The sequence below is a fragment of the Magnolia sinica genome, chromosome 16 (assembly GCF_029962835.1).
Source record: "Magnolia sinica isolate HGM2019 chromosome 16, MsV1, whole genome shotgun sequence".
Classification (NCBI taxonomy): Eukaryota; Viridiplantae; Streptophyta; class Magnoliopsida; order Magnoliales; family Magnoliaceae; genus Magnolia; species Magnolia sinica.
Genome location: NC_080588.1, coordinates 39,205,989 through 39,228,388, shown reverse-complemented (window position 1 = coordinate 39,228,388; position 22,400 = coordinate 39,205,989). Strand labels below are relative to the sequence as shown.

The following is a 22,400-nucleotide window of genomic DNA, read 5'->3' as shown; positions in this document are numbered from 1 at the left end:
GGGTAAAATTGGAAACAGGAAAAAACTTAAGAAATAACATAAACGGCCGAATAGTCCCAAAGGCCATAGTCTAAACCAAGGGCGCATGGCAGGCTGATATATCCCCCCCCCCCCTTTAAGCAGAGGCATAGATATCAATCACGCCCAACTGGTCTTGAATACATCTTCCCACTTAATTAAAAGGGCCTTATTGAAGATATCGGTAAGTTTATTTGTAGGCCTGACAAAAGGAGTAGAAATAATGCCAGCAATAACCTTTTCATGAATAAAATGACAACCGATTTCAATATTTTTTTGCGGTTGTGAAAAAGGGGATTGGAAGCGATATGAATTACAACTAGATTGTCACAGTACATGGGCATAGGAGTAGTCACCAGAAATCCTAACTCAGCAACAAATATTTTCAACCACAAGATTTCACATGTAGTATTTGCCATAGCTCAATGTTCATCCTCAACACTAGATCTTATAGCAACAATTTGTTTCAAGTCTTTCTTGTAACAAGATTTACTCCAAAAATAGTATGATACCCTATCATAGAATGATGATCATTAGGAGATCCTACCCAGTTTGCATATGAATAATCCTAAATATTCAGATGATTATGACAATTAAATAAAATGCCACGTCATGGAGAAGAATTGCTGTGGCGAAGTATGCGACGAACTGCTTGTAGATGACTGGAGTGAGGTGCATGCATAAACTGGCTTACTAGATTGACAACATGAGATAGGTCAAGACAAGTAATCGTTGAATATATCAACCGACCAACCGGGTGCTGATACATGCGAAGATTATCAAGAAGCTCCTCATCATTAGCCTGAAGTTTCTTATTAAGTACTAATGGGAAATAAAAAGGTTTGACACCAAGATTAGTAGTTGAAGGCAAAAGATCAAGAGCATATTTTCACTGAGATAAAACAATACTCTTCTTTGAACGGGAGACTTCAATGCCAAGAAAATATTTGAGCAGCCCCAAATCCTTGATGTTAAAAACCTTGCTCAGATAGAGCCTCAAGCCAGAAATGGCCACTACCATCATCACCTATAACAATAATATCATCCACATACACATTGATAATGATAATGCCTTGCACACGGCGCTTAACGAACACTGAGTGGTCTAACTAAGTACGAGTAAATCCATTACCAATCAAGGCTCTACTAAATTTGTAAAACCAAGCTTGGGGGGGTTGCTTCAAACCATATATCACTTTTTTAAGGCAATATACCTTATTTTCCTTCCCTTTTTGAGTAAGATTAGGTGGAAGAATATAAATTTTCTCAGTCAAATCTTTATTTAAGAAGGCATTCTTACTATTAAACTGGTGCAATGGTCAATTTAGATTAATGTGCATCCGCAAGGAATGGTCTCACCTCAAAAGGGGGTGGGGAGACCGTGTTGTAAAAAAAAAAAAGATTAACAACAAGAGAAATGATAACATGAATTGCGTTCATCTTAGCAAGATGAGCAAAAGTTTCAAAGTAATCTTCACTTTATGTTTGTGTAAACCCTTAAGCTATTAGACCGGCTTTATATCTAGCTACACTATAATCAGTGTGGTATTTAAGAGCATATACCCAATGACAATCCATTGGAATCTTCTCGAAAGGTCAAATAGTCATCTCCCGTGTATGATTTTTCTCAAGAGCATCCATCTCCTCCTCCATAGCTTCACTCCATAAAGAAGTTAGGGCCTCTTTATAAATTTTAGGAATAGTAGAAAAAGAGCACTCAAGAGTGGAAACAAATGACTTGTGTTAAGGAGACAGAATGATAGGAAACAAAGTTTGAATAGGATGGGCAATATTGTCTCCTAGCTTTTCTAATAGTAATTGGTGAATCAAGAGACAAATCTAAATATTGATCAGAATAAATGGGCAAGAGAGTAGGAATACAATCAATACCTGGATTTAAAGGAGAATGCCCTGTGGTGGACTGTGAGAAGACTTCTGTTCGTACATACCTTCTTTCATACAGCTTCAAACCAAGTATATTTGCCCAAAAATCAGGAACCACTTTATTTGTAACATCATTGAGTGCAGAACATGCCTTTTTCCAAAAAGAATTGGATCAGAGTCAAGAACATGTAGTAAGGACAACATCTGACCAAAGATACTTGGTCACAGACATACCGATGAGAAGAACACGAGCAATTTTTAGAAGATGTCTATTATTTCTTTCATCAATACCATTTGTTGGGGGTATATGCACAAATGGTTTGAGAATTTATATCATACTCTTAAAGATAAGACAACATAGAATGAGAATGTTATTCCTTCATATTATCAGTATGAGGGGTTCCAAACTTCCAATATTTATATTAAATTGATTTTTAACCCAAGCATGAAACACTTTGAATATTGAACCAACCTTATTTCTATTTTTCATCAAATAAGTCCATGTCATATGAGAAGCATCATCAATGAAGGAGACAAGGCATTTAAATCCATTAGAATCAGTTGGAATCTGCCCTCATACATTAGGATGAACCAACGAAAAAATACTTCTTGACATCATTAGACTCAACAAACCAATGCAACTAAGACTATAGGACTGAATTAGAAGGATGATCAAAATGACAATACCAAAGATAAAGATCCTCTTTTTTTTTTTAAAAATAAAAATAATAATAAGACACTAAATTGACTTGAATAATTTGAATGAAGAATGTATGACTCATACTTTTTAAGTTCACCAACAAACAACTTCGTCTCCAAATTCTGAAAGATACAATTGTCACACTACAATTTAGATCCTTTGTGATCCGACTCATAGAAAATAGATTAGAAGTAATATTAGGGACCAATAAGGGAGAAGACAAGGATACCAATGGTGAAGTTGAAACAATACCCTTTCCCTTGATATGTGTCAATGTACCATCTGTTAACTTCACATTGCCTAAATGAGGATTTGAGGTAAACGAAGAGAAAGAAACAACTGTACTTGTCATATGATCAGTAGTGCCTGAATTAGTTATGCAAGGACTGGACTCAGAAGCAGTGTGAAAAGCAGCGAAGGCATTTCCTTTTTGAGACAAAGATGTAGATGGAGAGGTCTTATTTTGGGTGGCGTCCCTTAGTAAAGCATCATAGTCACTTTTTGAATGATGGACCACATCGCCAACTGGTTGAACCCTTGGTGATTTTGCCAATGGAGGTATTTCTCCAACAGTACTTGGAAAGTTTTTATCATATGTAGTAGTTGAATTAGCGGAACGGCCTTGAGGTGGTCTACCATGAAATACCAATCAATGATCAATAATATAGCCATATCAACCACAATAGCACGCAAACGGTCTGCACCACGACCCGCCCACAACTTGCATCTTGACCTCCTCATCTAGTAGCTCTACCTCCTACCAACATTATCAAAATTTCTAAACCTGGTCACAAGAGTAGATTTCTCAACCATGGTAGGTCCCATAGCTGCATCACGCCTCTCATCTCTTAAGAGCAAAGCATATACACTATTTAAGGAAGGTAGAGCAGGTTTGTAGGTGAACTAAGAATTTGAGCCCGTACATGATCAAACTCAGAACTAAGACCCGCTAATAACTTAAATATCCTCTTTCTCTTAATACTTCGTTTATATGCCTCTGCATCGGTGGTGCAAGCAAGTTGGAGATCATCCCAGAAAGATAATTCTTGCCACAAACCACACATCTGATCATAATAATAAAAAACTGAATGCTCCCCATGTCTCAAAGTCCCGATCTATTGATAAATATTGTAAATCTGAGCCTTGTTATTTTGATTGGTATACAATTTATGAGCAGTCAACCAAATCTCACGGGCAGTAGATAATAAGAAGAGGCCTTTACTAACTTCTGGTTCCATAGAATTCAGAAGCCAAGACATGAAGAGTAGGTTATTTGATTTTCAAGCTCCTTATGACATGACAAGTAGCTTATTTGATTTTCAATCTCCATAAGGAGCTGACTTTGCAGGTTCCGGTATACTGCCATCTATGTAATCTAACTTCTGTTTTCCTCCAATAAACATCTCAACTACTTTTGATTGTTGATGATAATTATTGGACTTAAGTTTATAGGTTGTAATATGAACTTAGGATTTTCAGAATGAACAATAAATCTCTCCATCTAAAAGTTGATTGATTAAACTGTCTCAGACTTTAATGAAGAGGCCATGAATCCATACAATATGGATCAAAACAAAGGTCAAAATAATAGTCAAATCCCAATTCACAAAAAATCAAGAAGAGAGAGGGAACATCTTACGGATGGATTAATAAATTTGAAAGATAAGGATTACAGGTTACCTTACGTAGATTTCAATAAATTTGGACATTAAAATCTGTCCAAACAACAATGAACATAAAAAACCTTATCATTGCAAACAGATTTCAACAATTCTTGAGGAAAAAACTGCCTCAAAAGTCCTGCAAACACAAACTTCCAGCAAAAAACTGCAACCGCCAACTAGTTTATAAAAAATCTGAAAAAATATTCAGATCCTTGATTGTACAATATTGTCCAGCAAAATCTTCTCTCAAATCTAAAAAAAAGCTGCAAGTCTCAAGCCTTAAAAAAAAAAAACTTCAACTGCAATTTGAACTGCGCCACAAATCTCAAAAACCTTCAAAAATCTCCAGCCACAAGTTTCCACCTCTCGAATCAAATAAGATCAGTGGGTAAAAAACACCCACAACCCTCAAAACAAGATGAAATATATGTATAAAAGAAGAAGAAAAAGAAGAGAGAAATATGCTTCGAAGGAACAAAGAAAGAAACCCTAGGCTCTGATACCGTGTGAAGGAAAGACCAGTAGGGTTGGACGTCCAGCCCTATTGTATTTATAAGACAAAATATGCAAATTACATAAAATACCCCCAAGTAAAAGGGCAAAATTGGAAGCGGGCAAAAACTTAAGAAATAGAATAAAACTAATAGGTCCAAAGGTCCACAGCCCAAACCAGGGCCCCATGGCAGGTCCATATATACTATAACACTCAGTAACCAGATTGCCACTTTCAAATGTACAACAACCACCGGTCAATCCTTCATTCACCAACCCAACACATTTTGCATCTTAATAGTCACTAGACTTAGATGGCCATGATTAAAATGTAGTGATCCTTTTTCTTGAAGCCGATTTCAGATGGTGAAGTATGCAATAGACTGCCTCAAGATGATGTGAGCATGGACCACGCATAAATTGACTTGTCACATTAACAGCATATGCAATATCTGTGCGAGTAATCATTCAGTGAGTTTGCCCACATGTTGATTGAGTCCCAGATCACTGAGAGCTTGAGACAGTCGATCTTTGAGGTGATGATTAACCTCAATGGGAGACTCAAACAGTCTAGCTCCTAACATGCCTGTATCATAAGAATATGAAGGACATAGAGTTTAGATCTCACAACTTCAATTTCAAGGAATTATTCCAAGGGACCAAGATCTTTGATATCAAGAACAGCCACAAGGAAGTATTTAACATCACGTATCTCCTGATCAATATCACCAATAAGGATAATATCATTGATGTAGACAACCAAGATGGTGGTAGAGCTGTGGGCCCTTTTTTGAAACATAGAATGGTCTGATGTACTTTGTTGGAATCTAATATGAGAAATGGCAGCATTGAACTTGTCAAACTAGGTTTGAGGTAATTACTTCAATTGGTAAGTTTATTTCTTTAACTTGCAATCTCCGCCTTCTTCCCTTGAGTCTAGAAACTGGGTGGCAATGCCCCATATACTTCCTCTTGAAGACCATCATGAAGAAGAGCATACTTCATGTCTAACTGATGTAATGGCCATTAGCTGTTAGCAGCTACTCGGAGAACTAATACTAAATTTATCTTACAACATGATGAAACTATTCCTAAAATCAATATCATTTTGTGGAATGAACATTTTAGCTACAAGAAGACTTTGGATCTTTCGATCGAACCATCTTCTTTATTTTTTAGAGTATCGACCCATTGGCGGCGTACCACATGTTTTCCTTCTATCAAGTCAACCACATTTCAAGTTCTTTGTTGCTCCAAGACTTTCATCTCTTCCGTCATTGCTGCTTTCCATTGTGGATTAGCAGGGCATTAGCAACCAAGGTAGGAACTGAATGGAAGAGTGGAAATATATGCGCAAAAGGAAGTAAAAGGAGATTTGTAACAAACGAAAATTACTGATGGGGCAGGAATTACATGATCATTTTTCTTTGCATAATATAATAGGTAAATCAGGCAAGGTGGACATATGAGTGGATGCGATCAACGAGTAAGAGGACTGGGGGTAACCATTTCTGCAGACTGGTCCTTATTCTTACCACGAGTGCACTCAGTTAACTGCTTCACAATGTTGCACTTAACATGTTTCACATTGGAAGTTTTGAATCACTAGGAATGATAACTTTTATTTGCTAGTTTAGAAAGTTTCTCATCGAAGTATTGAATCACTTGGAATGATAAATCTATTTGGGGATAACAATGGAAGAAACTTGAATGGTAATTGGCCAAGGTGAGTATGTCACATATATGCTCGTTCTTTATTACTAATCGATAACTCAGAGTCAGAAACAATAGTGAGATGTTTCCTTTGTTGAACAAGTACAATCCATTATCTTCGTGACTACTACCAATCGTCTTCCCATTGTTAAGTTTTGGATAACACAATGAGAAGGATAAAAAGTTACGCTGCAGTACTACTGCTTTTTTAGGTAACTAATAGCTAGCACATTAGAAGGAAAGGTAGGGACGTCAATAACTGAGGATAACAACAATGATGAAGAAAGCTGATACACTCTTGTCCCAGTTTCACTTAAGAGAGACCCATCGATAAGTTCCATATCACTAGAAATGAGAAAGTAGGAAATGAAACCTTCTTTCTTACTAGTCATGAGATCGGATGTGCCTGAATCAATGGTTCAGCATGTGGAAGGTTGAGACTCTGGTGCGTGATTAGTGATGACAGACATACCTGGCTGCTTTGTAGGTGCCCGAGAGTGAGGAGAAGCCTTGAATGCAGACTTCTGTTGAAGTTTAACGATAGCTTGGTCATTGGGTCTGATTTTTGGACACCAGTAGAAGGTTACTCCTCAAGGGAAACTATGTTGGCCACAGCATTCTTCAATCTCTGGTGCAAGTGAGGATTTAAGTCCCAATATTGCTCCCTGATGTGCCTTCATTTCCCACAACGAGTACATTTCAGTTTTCCCTTTTCCATGGCAGAGAGAGAAGCATGATTTTGTCCCCTTCCAGAACCACCCACTCTAGGTGGTCTTGAGTTAGTTACAAGAGCTGATCTCCTTGGAATCACACTATAGTTGAAGCCCATGGAAGCAGCCCTTTGACTCACTTCTCCTCTAATGTAATTATAGAAAAATTGTATGGAAGATAGGGAATCCTTTCCAAGAACCTGTACTCTAGGTAACTCAAAATCAGGGTACCTGTCAAGAACTCAAAAATTCTTCTTTGTGTTGATTGTTTCTTGATATCATTGGGATTAGCAGTAGTGGGTTGATCCTTAATACTGATCTAATTCTTCCCATTTCTACCTCCATGCTTCAAGATATCCCTCAACAGATATCTCCTGTTGCTACATATTTGCTATGTTACAATGCAATTGGTAATTCTGGGCCCAGTCATTCCACTGTGAGAGCATATACTGGCAACCATAACCCATGACTGATATTGGGCTGCATAGGGTAGATGAATCATAATATCGCTGTTAAGTCCTTAGAAATGACAACCCACAACTGATATTGGCTGCATAAAGCGGAGGAGCCAAGGCATCACTGTTAAATTATCACTTTCCCAGTCATAATGGGATGCATTATGTACAACCAGCTCTTTCGTGTTAACTCATTGGTAATAATCCCATGTTTTGTTCAAATCCAATTAACATTTTAGCGGAGTAAGACCATTCCAAGTAAATTTTCCCCTCAAGTTTTATGGTGGTAATGATTACCCCAGGATGATCTTTTTGACTGCTTTTCATAGAGATCTTAATTTTGTCATCGCTGCTAGAGCTGCCAACTGGCATCTTACATTCTTTGAATCATATGATTATGAGAACAGGAAGAACTCAAAGGAAAATGTTCCATTCATTGGAGATGAAAAAGACATCCATAAACTGTCACGCCCCAAACTCGGGAACCATGCTCACGAAATTTTCAGCTGTCGAATCTGGAGTCGACAGCCTCCGTAGTACCCCATTCTCAGATCCTAGCCCCCATGCGCCACGTTCCGATCTTGGGATCCTACAAGGAGGATTTTCAGGTTTTATTATTATTATTATTATTATTTTTTTAAAGGAGCATAACCACAAGTGTACCCAAGTCACAAAATAATATCATCACCACATATCCACTAATATAATCTTTGAGTACAATGCTGAAAAGAGAAATACAAGATGTAGTCAAAACTCAAAGGAAAAGGCTCATGCTTTGGGCTCAATGCTATTGATACGCTCTAGCATTACTTGCAGTGTAAACAAACACGAATAAGCTTCCTACGAAGCTCAGTAGAGTGCTTGTGTGCGTGCACAATGCATATGACAATAATACAGATATCAGAGTATGTGGAAGATGATGAAGGGCTAAACTGCCAAATCCATGAATGCTGTTAGCCATGCCAAGGCTATGCAATGCAATGCCTATGTAGCCGAATGTCATATGCTAGGGATGCAACAAAATATACCAATTCTTAACTAGTCCACATATCAGTACAGTTTGTATCTGGAAACATCATTGAGGTCAAGTATACTCTAACACTGGTTGCCACCCCATCATGCACATGACCAAGTGAGTGGAAGAGACCTCACTATCCGCCTTGCCAATGGTATGCTAATGCCCACCCAGCTTGTTGATAGCGAACTTTTTTACGAGCTGGTCAGACTCAACCTAGCTTACAACCCACTACCCTCGGGTGGATAAGGTCACACCCCTTTTTAACCGACCACGATACGGTGGGAGACGCGACCTACTGGTATTTAGCACTCAGGCGTTCAAGTTATCTACTCGGTCTTAACGTTGAAGCATCCTATTGGTACCACAAGGGTTTAGGGACTTTCACCCAAGGACATCCATAGCGTTATAATGCTAGAACATATACTTTCGGTATCCAATTCAGCCATCCATGATATGCTTGTGGAGGCCACAATCCTGATGTTGCTAGGGTGTAGTGTGATCGTGACATGCAAGATACGAAATGCATGAGTCATACCATCGAAGTCATGCACCAAACTTTGTGTATTGTGCTATCATGTGTAACCCCATCTCATATAGGGTCCCCTAAGTATCTCAAGCCAAAAGGCGTATGTTATGATCAATCGTCATCCATAACATGCATATAAATGATGCGTATGGGTATATAACTGGGCATAGAGGTGGGCATCAAGTCGAGTTGGACCGGATTAGGTCCAACTTGACTCGATCCGGTTTTTGCAAGTACTTGACCCAAACTCGATCCGATTTGAGAACGAAGCAGGGCTGACTCGATCCGAACCGATTCCTTGTTGGCTTGACCCGAACTGAGTCCGACTCAGTCAGGGAAACTGAGTCGGATTGAGTTGAGCTTGTCCGGTCGATTTAGATTGGGCTGAGTTAAGCCGAGCTAGAGACTCTCGTGCTAGGAAGGAAACAAGAGGGAAATCGGGAGAGAGAGGGAGATAAAGGAGGAGAGGAGGGAAATCAGGAGAGAGAGGGAGAGAAAGGAGGAGAGAAAGAAGGAGAGGAGGGCAAGAGGGAGAGCAAGGAGGAGAGAGGAGGGAAGGAGAGGAAGTCGGCTCGGGCTGTGGGTAGGGTTAGGGTTCGGGTTTGGGTAGAAGAAGGGTAAAGGTAAAAAAAAGGTGTAAAATTTGACTTTATACTACACGATTCCGGTCCGGATCGGATCGGATCGAATTGCTACATGACCCGAACTCGACTCGATTTGGTGTTGGATCTGAGTGGGTCTACTCAATCCGACCTGACCCTGGCTTTCGGTTCAGGTCAGATCGGTTTTCGACCGGTTCGGTTGAGTCGGATCCGACAAGTCAGGTCGGATCCTGCTCACCTCTAACTGGGCATGATACCATTACATTAAGCATGTTATTAGTATGTCCTATCAGGCCAAGTACGTTAACATGTTATTAGACATATCAAGTGATAATCGACCTTATTTGGCACGTCATATACAGAGAGTGGAACTCGGACGACATGCCCTACTAGTAATGTAAATGTCTATGTGGCATGGCCTACTTGAGACTAGAATTAGCCCCATACTTGGGCCTGCACATATAAAGGAGCTAACAAAACAAATATACGGTTTGGATAAAATATATATATCAATGTGGAACCATGGCGGGCCCCTCAGTCAGGTTGGATAACAATTAAACATTACAGTGATCCTAAGAAGATTTTCAAAGGCAGGTGCCCAACCACTTCTAGTTTCATGATGGGCCCACTCAAATCCAAGCCCCACGCCCCTACCAAGATGGACGGTAGGGTTGCCAACAAATCCCTCTTATGGGACCTTAAAATGGGCCTCATAGTCCCTGGTGAGTTGGCAAACAAACATCAGAGGGGGCTAAGGAAGGTTTCAACAATAGATGTCGTTGTCCTTAATCCTTATTGTTTCCTGCGGCGCGTTCCACTTGAGATTTGGATTAGCCCGATTTTTAGGCTCCTAGTGTAAAATGATTTGGCAAACTAGATGGGCGGCATGGATGAAATACATACACCATGGTGGGTCCCACGAGTGGGCCCCCACTCCATGCCTTGTCGGGCGTCTGCCCACCCTCTGGACGTTGGCAACAGCGCCAGCTGTTGTTGGCTGTTTGGTTTTTAATTATATATATATATATATATATATATATATATATATATATATATATTCCACTATCGAGATGGGCTCCATACAGACGATTTGATCCGTCTATCGGATGGGCCAACTCGAGAGCAGTCCAATTGGCTCTGACTGGGACTGGTTTGGATGAGCAGGGCGCCAACAGTGGCCCTTGGAAGGTTTCAATAACTAGACATTATTTCCTTCCGTGCGGTTCGTCTGAGATTTGATCAGTTTGAAATTTTGGCCCATGGACTAAAATGATCTGGAAAGACGGATGAACGGAGTGGATAAATCACATACATCATGGGGGTCCCATGAGTTCGGCCACAATCCACACCCCTGTTGGGCGTCCACCACCCTCTGATAACATATATATATATATATATATATATATATATATATATATATATATATATATGCATTTTTGTTTGGACACAACATTAAGGTGGGCCCCAAGTGGATAATTTGACCTGTCCACCGTGTACGCTAGATGGATTGGAGCCTAATGGCCTTGATTTACGCTTGTTTGGACTAACAGGGACTCCACAGTGGGCCTTGGAAGGTTTCAACATACAGGAATTGTTCCCCTCCGTGCGGTCCACTCGAGATTCAGATATGGCTCATTTTTCGGCCCATGGCAAAAAATCATATGGAGAAGATGGTGAATGGCGTGGATTAAACATAAACATCAAGATGGGGTCCACGGCTGGGATGCCCCCACTCACGTGTGCATGGTTGATGTGAGGGGTGCTCCCAGCCTCACCGTCGCCTCTGGTGTGGTCCACCTAATGGTTGGATCGTCCTGATTTTTGGGCTCCACAGCTAACATGTGCCAGGAGAAAAATGGATGGCGTGGATCTAAGAAATACATCACAGTGGGTCCTGAGTGGAAACCCAGTCTCCCAGCTCATGTAGAGGGCATCAATGATGTTGGGCTTTTCAGTCCGTTGGTTTGCTATGGTGTGGACCACCTAAAATATGGATCGACTTAAGCTTTGGGCTCAATGGCCGAAATGGGATGGAGAATTTGATGGACGGAGCGAATGAAACGTGTGCATCATGGTGGGGCCCACGAGTGGAGGCCTCATTCTTCCTCTATGTATTGATGACATCTGGATGCTGGACTGTTCCAGTGTCTCCGACGCTGAGAACGTCTTGCGTCTCTGATGCTGAGAACGTCCAACATCTTGACTTCTTTACTGTATATATATTTTCTTGAAATGGACATGTGGGTGGGGTCCACGTAAGAGATCTGAACCGTCCATCAAATTAACCAACTCAAGGCGGCCCTAAGAAGCCTTGGATCAACTCATTCTTAGCATTATACACCATCCAAGTATGCGTGATCTAATAAATAGGTTAGATGGAAAATAAATATCATGATGGGCCATACAAGGTGGTCCACGCTGTGAGAGCATGCTCCGCATGCTCTCCAACAATGTGGCCAACTTGTGGGCCCCACAACATCATCAAAGTTAAAGAAATGGAAAGTGGATGGAAAGAAGAAGCAAGGGAAGGAGACCCAACAATCGGGGTGAGCTCCTGCCACTATGGGGTCCACCATACAATCTATACATGATCGAGGTGGGTCCCACTCTTGTGGGCCTACTAAAATGGAAAAATCACAGAGAAATAGAGGGTTAATGCACTCACAATGAAGGATGAATGGATGGATTGGTTTGAATTGGCGATTAGACGGTCCACCAAGCTCGTAGGCAAGGATGGATGGTGTGGATTGGCACAAAGGGAAGTAATCTCCCTCAATTCTCTCCTCTCTAAAATGTTTGAAAAAAAAAATGAAAGAAGTCCATACGTAGGTGGGTTTTTTTTTTTTTTTTAAATTATTGGGGATTTTTGGGTAGAGAGGGAAATAGAAAGGAAGAGTAGTGGTAGAAATGGGAAGAAAAGTTGGGAGAAATGATGGTTTTGGTAGGGTAGGGGTAGAATGGGAAGAAAAGTTGAGAGAAATGATGGCTTTGGTAAGGTAGGGGTGTAGCCTTTGACTTTAGGGAAGGAGAGAGTGATGGACTGATGGGTTGCTTGATTAGACAACCTTCGGTTTTGTGCAAGTGACCACGCGTGCATTACGCGGCACACCTCGGAATGTGCCAAAATTGCAACTTTTAATCTAGGGGTCGCAATGGGGTGTGTCGTGCGGGGTTGGAATCGTAGCGTCCGCGCAATCACTAGGGTACAAGTCTCGGGGTATTGCTGTACTAAAATAGGGCCGCAATCAAAACTCGTCGATCTGGTCTGTCGGGAACATGCCGTTGTCGAAGTGGAAGCGTATGGAAGGTCTTCTGTCTGTATCTTGATTAGTTTGTTGTAATATTCATCGACGACATTCTGATATATTCAAAGACCCGGGAGGAGCATAGGCAACATTTGGAGATCACCTTGTAGACCCTTCGTGCACACAAGCTCTATGCGAAGCTAGAGAAGTGCGAGTTCTAGTAGGAGGAGATGAAGTTCCTTGGTCACGTGGTGACAAGGTAGGGCGTAGCAGTAGATCTTTCAAAGATTGATGCTGTGCATCAGTGGGTCAGCCCATGAACACGTCCAAGATCCGTAGTTTGCTTCGGTTAGCGGGCTATTATCGACGTTTCATTGAAGGATTATTCTGTATTGTAGCTTTGTTGCCCAGGTTAACCCGGAAGTGCACTGAGTTCGTTTGGAGTGACGCATGTGAGCGAGCATTCGCAGAGGTGAAGGACCGTCTTACGTTCGGATTAGTCCTTACTCTCCCCTCTGGGATTGAAGGATTCATGGTTTTTACAGATGTCTCGCATATTGGTTTGGGTGTTGTCCTGATGCAGCACAGGAAGCCTGTGGCCTTTGTGTCTCGCTAGCTCAAGGTACATGAGCAGAACTACCCCACACATGATCTGGAGTTAGCCGCAGTTGTCTTTGCACTGAAGGTGTGGCGGCACTATCTTTATGGGGTTAGGTTCGAGCTCTTCTCTGATTATAAGAGCCCGAAGTATCTCTTCTCGCAGTTTGAGTTGAACATGAGGCAGAGGCATTGGATGAAGTCCTTGAAGGATTGTGATTTCGATATTCAGTACCACCTTGACAAGGCTAATGTAGTGGCGGATGCCCTTAGCTGTTAGCCACGGGGCTTGGTGGCACATTAGATGGTCCAAGAGTGGAGGATGCTTGAGGGTGTTGCTGAGTCTGACTTTGAGTTGACCCTACAATCTTCCATCATTCAGTTATCGAGCTTGTCGATTCAACCCTCTCTTATCGCAAGGGTGATTGAGGCTCAATAGGTAGATCGGACGTTGCAGGATTACCGAGCAGAGGCCGCGACCGATGGTCAGATATATTGGCAGATTGGGTTTGATGGTGGACTTTGTTTCAGAGGGCGGTTGTGTGTCCTGGATATTCTAGAGTTGTGTAGAGATCTTACGATTGAGGCACACCGATCGAGGTTTACTATCCACCCCAACTCCACCAAGATGTATCGCAATACAAGGATGCAATATTTTTAGGCTGGGAAGAAGCGTTAGATTGCTATTTGTGGCCGAGTGCGACACATGCCAACGTGTCAAGGCCGATCATGAGAGGCCTCCAGGTTCCTTGCAGTCGTTGAGTGTCCCGTCATAGAAGAGGGAGCACGTGACACAGACAAGGACTCAATGCGGTCATGACGCCATCTGGGTTGTCGTTAATCGTCTGACAAAGTTGGCACATTTTCTTGCGATATGTATGACCTGTCCTTTGGACTGTCTTGTTGAATTGTTTATCGATGAGATTGTAAGACTGCACGATGTCTCGGTTTTGATCGTTTCTGACCGAGATGTGAGATTCACATCCCAGTTTTGGAGGAGTTTCTAAAAGGCGATGTAGCTTGCCTTGAAGTTCATCACCGCGTATCATCTGTAGATTGGCGGTCAGATCGAGAGGGTCAACCATATCCTTGAGGATATGCTTCAGGCTTGTGAGACATATTTCTCGAGTAATTGGGATGAGCATCTGTGTTTGGCTGATTTTGCATATAATAATAGCTACCAGGTGACTATTGGCATGGCTCCCTTTGAGGTGCTGTATGACAGACCTTGCAGATCCCCGAGTTGTTCGACCGAAGTTGGAGAGCGCTGTCTCTTAGGTCCCGAGCTTGTGCAGAGAACATCAGAGGCCATCGATATTATTAGGCAGATGATGCGTACAGCTCAGAGCCGACAGAAGAGTTTTGCAGATCGTTAGCGTCATCCCTTGGAGTTTGTCATTGGGGACCATGTGTATCTCAAGGTCTCACCCATGAAGGGTGTACTTTGTTTTGGAGCCAAGGGGAAGCTTGCGCCAAGGTTTATTGGACCCTTTGAGATCACTGGGCATGTTGGTGTTATGGCATATCGGCTTGCCTTGCCACTTCAACTGTCTGGCGTTTATAACGTTTTCCATGTTTTTATGTCGCGGAAGTGTGGGTCAGAAGTGCTTCCTGTGATAGACTGACAGTCGTTAGAGGTTCGTGAGGTTGCTTCTTACATTGAGCAGCCGGTTCGTATTCTTGATCGGAAGGAGCAGGTTCTTCGTACCAGGGTCATTCCCTTAGTGAAGGTTCAGTGGGGCCACCATAGTGTGGATGAGGCATCTTGGGAGCAAGAGGCTGAGATTCGCGAGCGTTATCCTCATCTTTTTAATGTTTGATTATATTCATATGTTGTATTTGTGATTATATATATAGTGATATGATTTCCCTTCCTTTATGAGCTTTGTCTAGTTTGGATTATAGCGTAAATTTCGATGATGGAATTTTTTTGTTAGGAGGGGAGAGTTGTGAGACCCATAGCCTCGCGAGACCTTCTGTATGCTTCTACTTAGACAACGGCATGTTCACGGTAGACCGGATCGACGAGTTTTGATCGCAACCCTATTTTAGTATTGCAATACTCCGAGACTTGTACCTTAGAGACCACACGGGTGCTACGATTCCAACGCCGCGCAACACGCCCCATTGTGACCCCTAGATTAGAAGATGCAATTTTGGCACAATCCGAGGTGGGCCGCGCTTGCACAAAACCCAAGGTTGTCCAATCAAGCAACCCATCAATCCATCACTCTCTCTCCTTCCCTAAAGTCATAGGCTACACCCCTACCCTACCAAAGCCATCATTTCTCCCAACTTTTCTTCCCTTTTCTACCCTTACTCTTCTTTTTTATTTTCCTCTACCCAAAAATCCCCAACAATAAAAACCCCCCACCTACCTATGGATTTCTTTCATTTTTTTTTCAAGCATTTTAGAGAGAGGGGAGATTACTTCCCTTTGTGCCAATCCACACCATCCATACTTGCCTAGGAGCTTGGTGGATCGTCCAATCGCCAATTCAAGCCGATCCATCCGTTCATCCTTCATTGTGAGTGCATTAACCCTCAATTTCTTTGTGATTTTCCCATTTGGGTAGGCCCACAAGAGTGGGACCCACCTTGATCATGTATAGATTGTATGGTGGACCCCATAGTGGCGGAGGCCCACCCTGATGGCCGGATCTCCTTCCCTTGCTTCTTCTTTCCATCCACTTTCCATTCTTTAACTTTGATAATGTTATAGGGCCCACAAGTCAGCCACGCTGTTGGAGAGCATGCTCCGCATGCTATCACAGCGTGGACCACCTTGTATGGCTCATCATGATATTTATTTTCCATCTAACTTATTTATTAGATCATGCATACTTGGATGGTGTATAATGCTAAGAATGAATTGATCTAAGGCTTCTTGGGGCCGCCTTGAGTTGGTCAATTTGATGGACGGTTCAGATCTCTTACGTGGATCCCACCCACATGTCCATTTCAAGAAAATATATATAGTAAAGAAGTCCAGACGCTGGACGTTCTCAGCATCAGAGACGCTGGAACAGTCTAGCATCCAGACGCCATCAATACATAGAGGAAGAATGGGGCCTCCACTCGTGGGCCCCACCATGATGCACACGTTTCATTCGCTCCGTCCTTCAAATTCTCCATCCCATTTTGGCCATTGAGCCCAAAGCTTAAGCCAATCCATATCTTAGGTGGTCCACACCATAACAAACCAACAGACTGAAAAGCCTAGCGTCATTGATGCCCTCTACATGAGTTGGGAGAGTGGGTTTCCACTCATAAGACCCACTGTGATGTATTTCTTAGATCCATGCCATCCATTTTTCTCCCGGCACACGTTAGCTGTGGAGCCCAAAAATCAGGACGATCTAATCATCAGGTGGACCACACCAGAGGCGACGGTGGGGTTGGGAGCACCCCTCACATCAACCATGCACACGTGGGTGGGGGGCGTCCCAGCCGTGGACCCCATCTTGATGTATATGTTTAATCCACGCCGTTCACCATCTTCTCCATAAACCATCCATGCTTTAGATGTGCCGCTCAGATTTTCTAATTTTCTTGTCTCCATTCATCAATAAGGCTCAAATTCGGGCCCAAAAATTTGCCATAACACCAAACCCTAAGAGGATAACATTGTTTGGATGAAAAGTCTGGATATTGTCTGGGAGACAACCAAGTTGCATCACTGGCATGGAGATGAAGATGATGGTGGTGACGTGGATATGATGACGATGATAATGATAGGGGAATGATGGAATTAAAATGAAGATGATGGTGATGAGAATGATAGGGCGATGATGGAATTGAAATGAAGATGATGGTGACATGATGATGTTACCCACAATACCGCTTTGATGCCATGATCAAATGCATAGTAATTGTTGGTAAAAAGAGAAACGTCATAAGGAAATAGAAGAAGAAATGTACTACTTTATTCGAATGAGTACATGAGAGTAGTATTTTACTGACTTCTCAATTCCATCTTGGAGATTTACTTATAAAAATAATCCATTTAGGAAATTTCTATAATATCTTGGAGGATTCTAGAAATCTTCTAAATCTAATTATTTAGATTTCAAGATTTTGAGTATCTAGAACCCTACTAAATCTATAGGATTACAACTCAAGATCTGGAAGATCTCTACAATATCAAGGGATTTTGGAATCATTTGAAATGAAAATACTCTGATTACTACATTCTCGACAATTTGTAATGTTCGATCGATAAGCCACCTCTAGGATGGTCCATATACTGAAAATTGCGTTGATTGGATGTTCCAAACCACCTTTTGAATGCAGTCTTGTTTGTATTGTTACCACTACTGGGAATGGTTCAGGCTACAATTAATGGGGATTATCAAATTCCAGTCAATGCAATTTTTAGTCCATGGCCCGTCGATGAGGTGGGTTAACCATTGAGCAGTTGGGAAATTGTGCTAATTGTGGAATTCTCACATAATTGACTTAAAAGTATGGTACTAGTGGTGCACCAAAAGCAGGTGATTGGTCAAACCTTTAGGCTACTCTGACCACTTTGGTCCTGGATCTATATGGCTGATCTGAGGTTGCTCATTGGTTAACCAGGTCATATTGATTGGTTCACTTGTGTCTCTATTGTGTTAAACATAAGCCTATTAACATGCATGTGTTGAAGTTCAAGAAACTGATACATAGCTATATCGTCATGTACCACTCAAAGGGAAATTTTATAGGATAGCTATAAGACCAGCCATGCTTTATGGGACAAAATGTTGGGTAGCTAAGGAACAACATGTTTATAGGATGAGTATAGTGGAAACGAGGATGTGGAGATGGATGAGTGGCAAGACGAGGAAGGATAGAATTCGAAATGAATGCATTCAATTGAACTAAGGAGTAACACTCATAGGTAATAAGCCAAGGAACAGTAGACTTAGATGGTTTGTCATGTGCAAGTAGGTATTCAAAATCGGTTATAACGGCTAATACGTAACGGTAACGGTATCAACCGTTATGCGATATGGCCCCGAAACGGGGCAACTCTATTTTTTGGGTTTGTAACGGCCGTTACGACCCATAACGGCCGTTATGGTACCATAACAAACGTTACAGGCCATAATCCTAAAGAAAAATGGAAAAAATGAAAAAAGAAAAAGAAAAAAAACATACCTTTTTTTTTTCTTATTCTTGTTCTTATTATTATTATTGGGCTACGGCGCTGCTACTGCGGCTACTTCGGCACTGCTGCGGCTTCTCCTTGTTCTCTCTCTCTCTCTCTTGTTTCGTTCCCCTCTTCTTTCCCTCTTTTCTTTTCATTTCCTTCCCTCTTTTTTTCTTTTTCCAGAAAAAACGAATGGACCACGCAGTTTTTTTTTTTTACTCTACAGTGTACGCTGCATAATGCACACGCACTATTTTATTATGTGGGGTGGGGCCCACCTTGATTTATGTATAGTAAATCCATGCCATCCATAATTTTTCAGGTTCATTTTAAGGCATGATCCTTGAAATGAAGGGATCAAAATCTCAATTGGATCACGCAATTGGGATTGAATGCCCACTGTTAAAATCTAATAAGGGCCCATTATAATGTTTATTTTCCATTAATCCTGTTGATGAGTTCACATGGACCTCGCTTTGATGAAGGGAGAACACAAATAATAGCCTGATCCCAAAATAAAATGTGTTAAGAAATTTTTAATGGTGGGAATTAAATCCTTATTTTGTGATCCACCTAAGATTTGGATCAGCCTCATTTTTTGATCCATGCCTTGAAATAAGTAGGCAAAAAGGATGGACCACATGGATATACAACAAATGCATTGAGGTCGGCCCCACTTTTAAAGGCATGCTCACTAGTGGTCCACCGAAGATTTAGATCTAGCTTAATTTTTGGACCATGCCTTAAAATGAGTTGGCAAAACGGATTGACAGCATGGATATACAAATACATCGAGGTGGCCTGCCTGGCCCACTAGTGGTCCACCTGAGATCTGGATTTACGTCATTTTTTTCCAATACCCTTAAATGAGTTGACAAAATGGATGGCATGTATATATAATATATAATCGAGTGAAGCCCACGTACATGGCCCAAAAAATTTATACATGAGGTATATATCAACTCAAAATTAACCAATTAAAATTTGGGACCATTGTTGCTAAGTCACAATCCCAAAATTAAATTGTTTGAACAATTTTCACTATTAGTTTGCAGACACTTATTTTTTGAAATAGGACCATTTGATATTTTTCGTTTTTCACTGTCCAATAAATGTCCACCAATCCATTTGTGGGATAAGTGCCAATAGATTGCATTAATTTGAGGCTAGTTTAGGGCATCAAACGGTCCCCTAATTAGCCCCAAATTGACGACACTATTTACCCCAATTTAATTTTAATTTTATTTTAATAAAGTTCTATTGAGGAAAATGATATCAAATTGTTAGGTATATGAATTACATAATAGGATACAAAAGTCCCTAAACTCTATATATTGAAATGAAATGTATGTGAGTCACGAAGTATGCAATGCACTAGCACTATAAATAAAAGGAAAACTTGAAAATATAAGATGTTTTGGTATTACAGTCATTATAGTAAATATATATAGATATTATATAGTTAGAAAACTAAATATAAAAGGTTTGCAGTTAATTCCAGGTCGTCAGGTTCATAAATCCATCAGACAACCCGATATAGCATTCTTATCAAAGAGTGGACCGTTACACCACCATAAACATGTTCCAAATTATAAATGAATGCATATTTGGAATATTTAGAATATTCCGGATTTAATGGATATTTTTCCATTATTTTTTGACCTTTTTTTTTTTTTTGCACTGTTACACACCCCGTATTGGCCGATATGGGGCATTTCCGTATCGGTTACGGTGGGCACCGTTACGCCCACCGATACCGCAACGGAAGACCAAGAACTGCTGGTTAGAATGAGTGGGTACAGTTTTAGGGCTCTAAAAAGGAAAGCGGAAGGCCCAAAAGGATGTGGATGGAGTAGTAAGAAAAGACACGATGAGCTATGGTATAACTGAACAAGATTCATGTAGCCGATCCCAATTAATTAGGATAAGTCTTAGATGATGATGATCCAATACTACCAGGTCACTATGATTTTAGTGCTCCAAGTTGCACAGCGACACATGAACTGTCAAGTTAATCAATATGGACTATCCATTAGGTCCAGCCACATTTCCTGTGCCACCATGCAAATTGCACAGTAATGAGATAATTCTAACCATGCAATCAATAGCCTATACAATCGACAGTCAAGATTCTTTGTGGAAAAATGTCTCATCAACAAATTGAACCATCCATTTTTGTCACAAAGTGCTAATCATCCCATTTGGGGCCGGAAATCATATGGTGTTATAATGATAGTTTCATCGTGCTCCTACTTTTCTTTTGCCTTCATCCACTAGTTGAATTTTGCGGCCATCTTCTCTTGCTATATAACATGCAATTTAACAAAATGAATACAAGAATGTAAAAAGGGAAAATAAATCTTCCTTTTGAAGGGTTCTTCAATTCTGTTAAAAGATTGATCTCTTACAATGTTTTATTCTTGGAAAAATTGTTGAAACTTGCAAACTTTTTATCAAATTTATGCTGTCCTGCGTCAGGCACACTAAAAGATTGATCTCTCACGAAAAGCTTGAATTTTCTGCCGTTCAGCATCATATACTGAATCAAATAGATTTTTCAAATACCCAACGAGGTTTGGGCGAATGGTCTTCACCGTAGGTTTGCTCCCTATAGGTGAGGGTTCGATTCCCCTCCCTGGCTTTACCCGATACATGTGGTTGTGGGTGATTGCGTGTATCCGCAGGGATTAGTCTTACTTCAAAAAAGAGGTGGGGACACCCTGTGTCTTCAAAAAAAAGAAAAAAAAAAAAGATTTTTCAAATACATGGAAAAGACTTGTTTAGTATCTTGTGAGTATTTGAAATTTTGACCAGTATGCGGTCTTGCACATGTGTTTTGAAAGGGGATTCTGTTCTGTCTGTTTAAATATGAGCAGGACTGTATTCTCTGGCTAGTTTAGCTTTTAAGTAGTTCTGCATTTTATTTATGTTTATAAAGCTGGATTTAGTGGTCTCAAAATATAATTGTTGCAGAAATCAAAGAATGACAGAGGATCAGTCTGTTGTTGGCCGAAGGAGAATTTATTATGATCAAACTGGTGGGGAGGCTCTAATTTGCAGTGACAGTGAAGAGGAAGTTGTCGAGGATGAAGAAGAAAAGAAAGAATTTGGGGATTGTGAAGATTATATTCTTCGGTTGGTATAACCATAAATAAAGACTTGACAAATTTTGTCATTCTGCTTTCATTTTCTACCTTTTTGCTTATAATGTTTGATATGTTCCTTATTGTGGCATGGTGGGACAGGATGTTTCACAATTGTCCTTTGCTATATTATCAATTTATTATTACTGTTGCATGATAACCATGAGATGAAATCTTGAGGTCTTTGTATTATCGTTTTTGCTCATACAGTTGTGAAGATGATCCCTTGGCAGGGCATCATCACCATGTTCCTTGAGGTGATGGATAGATTTATTCAGAAGTTGGGATCCAGAAAAAAAATTATGATTGTGGCACACATTGCAAATTAAACATGTTGTGGCACATATACCATGCGGTTTGCAAGACAATTGAATTAAAATTTTATCTGTGGTGATTGGCCCACAAAGATCAATCATAGTTTTTTATTATTTTCCTGGAAATTTCTGTAGAAGCACTTTGGTGGCAGTGCACCAGCCACCACGCATTAACCATTCAATAA

The 22,400-nt window shown here is 40.8% G+C and overlaps 1 protein-coding gene across 2 annotated transcripts in view; it reads left to right on the top strand.

The window, feature by feature from the left end:
• The window catches only part of LOC131228724 (histone-lysine N-methyltransferase CLF), a 65,040-nt gene that overhangs the window by 5,781 nt on the left and 36,859 nt on the right, over positions 1-22,400 (top strand). For both annotated transcript variants that reach the window (XM_058224575.1, XM_058224574.1), the window contains exon 4: positions 21,732-21,893. In XM_058224575.1, coding sequence (XP_058080558.1) covers positions 21,732-21,893 — 162 coding nt within the window. The remainder of the gene's footprint in view (positions 1-21,731; positions 21,894-22,400) is intronic.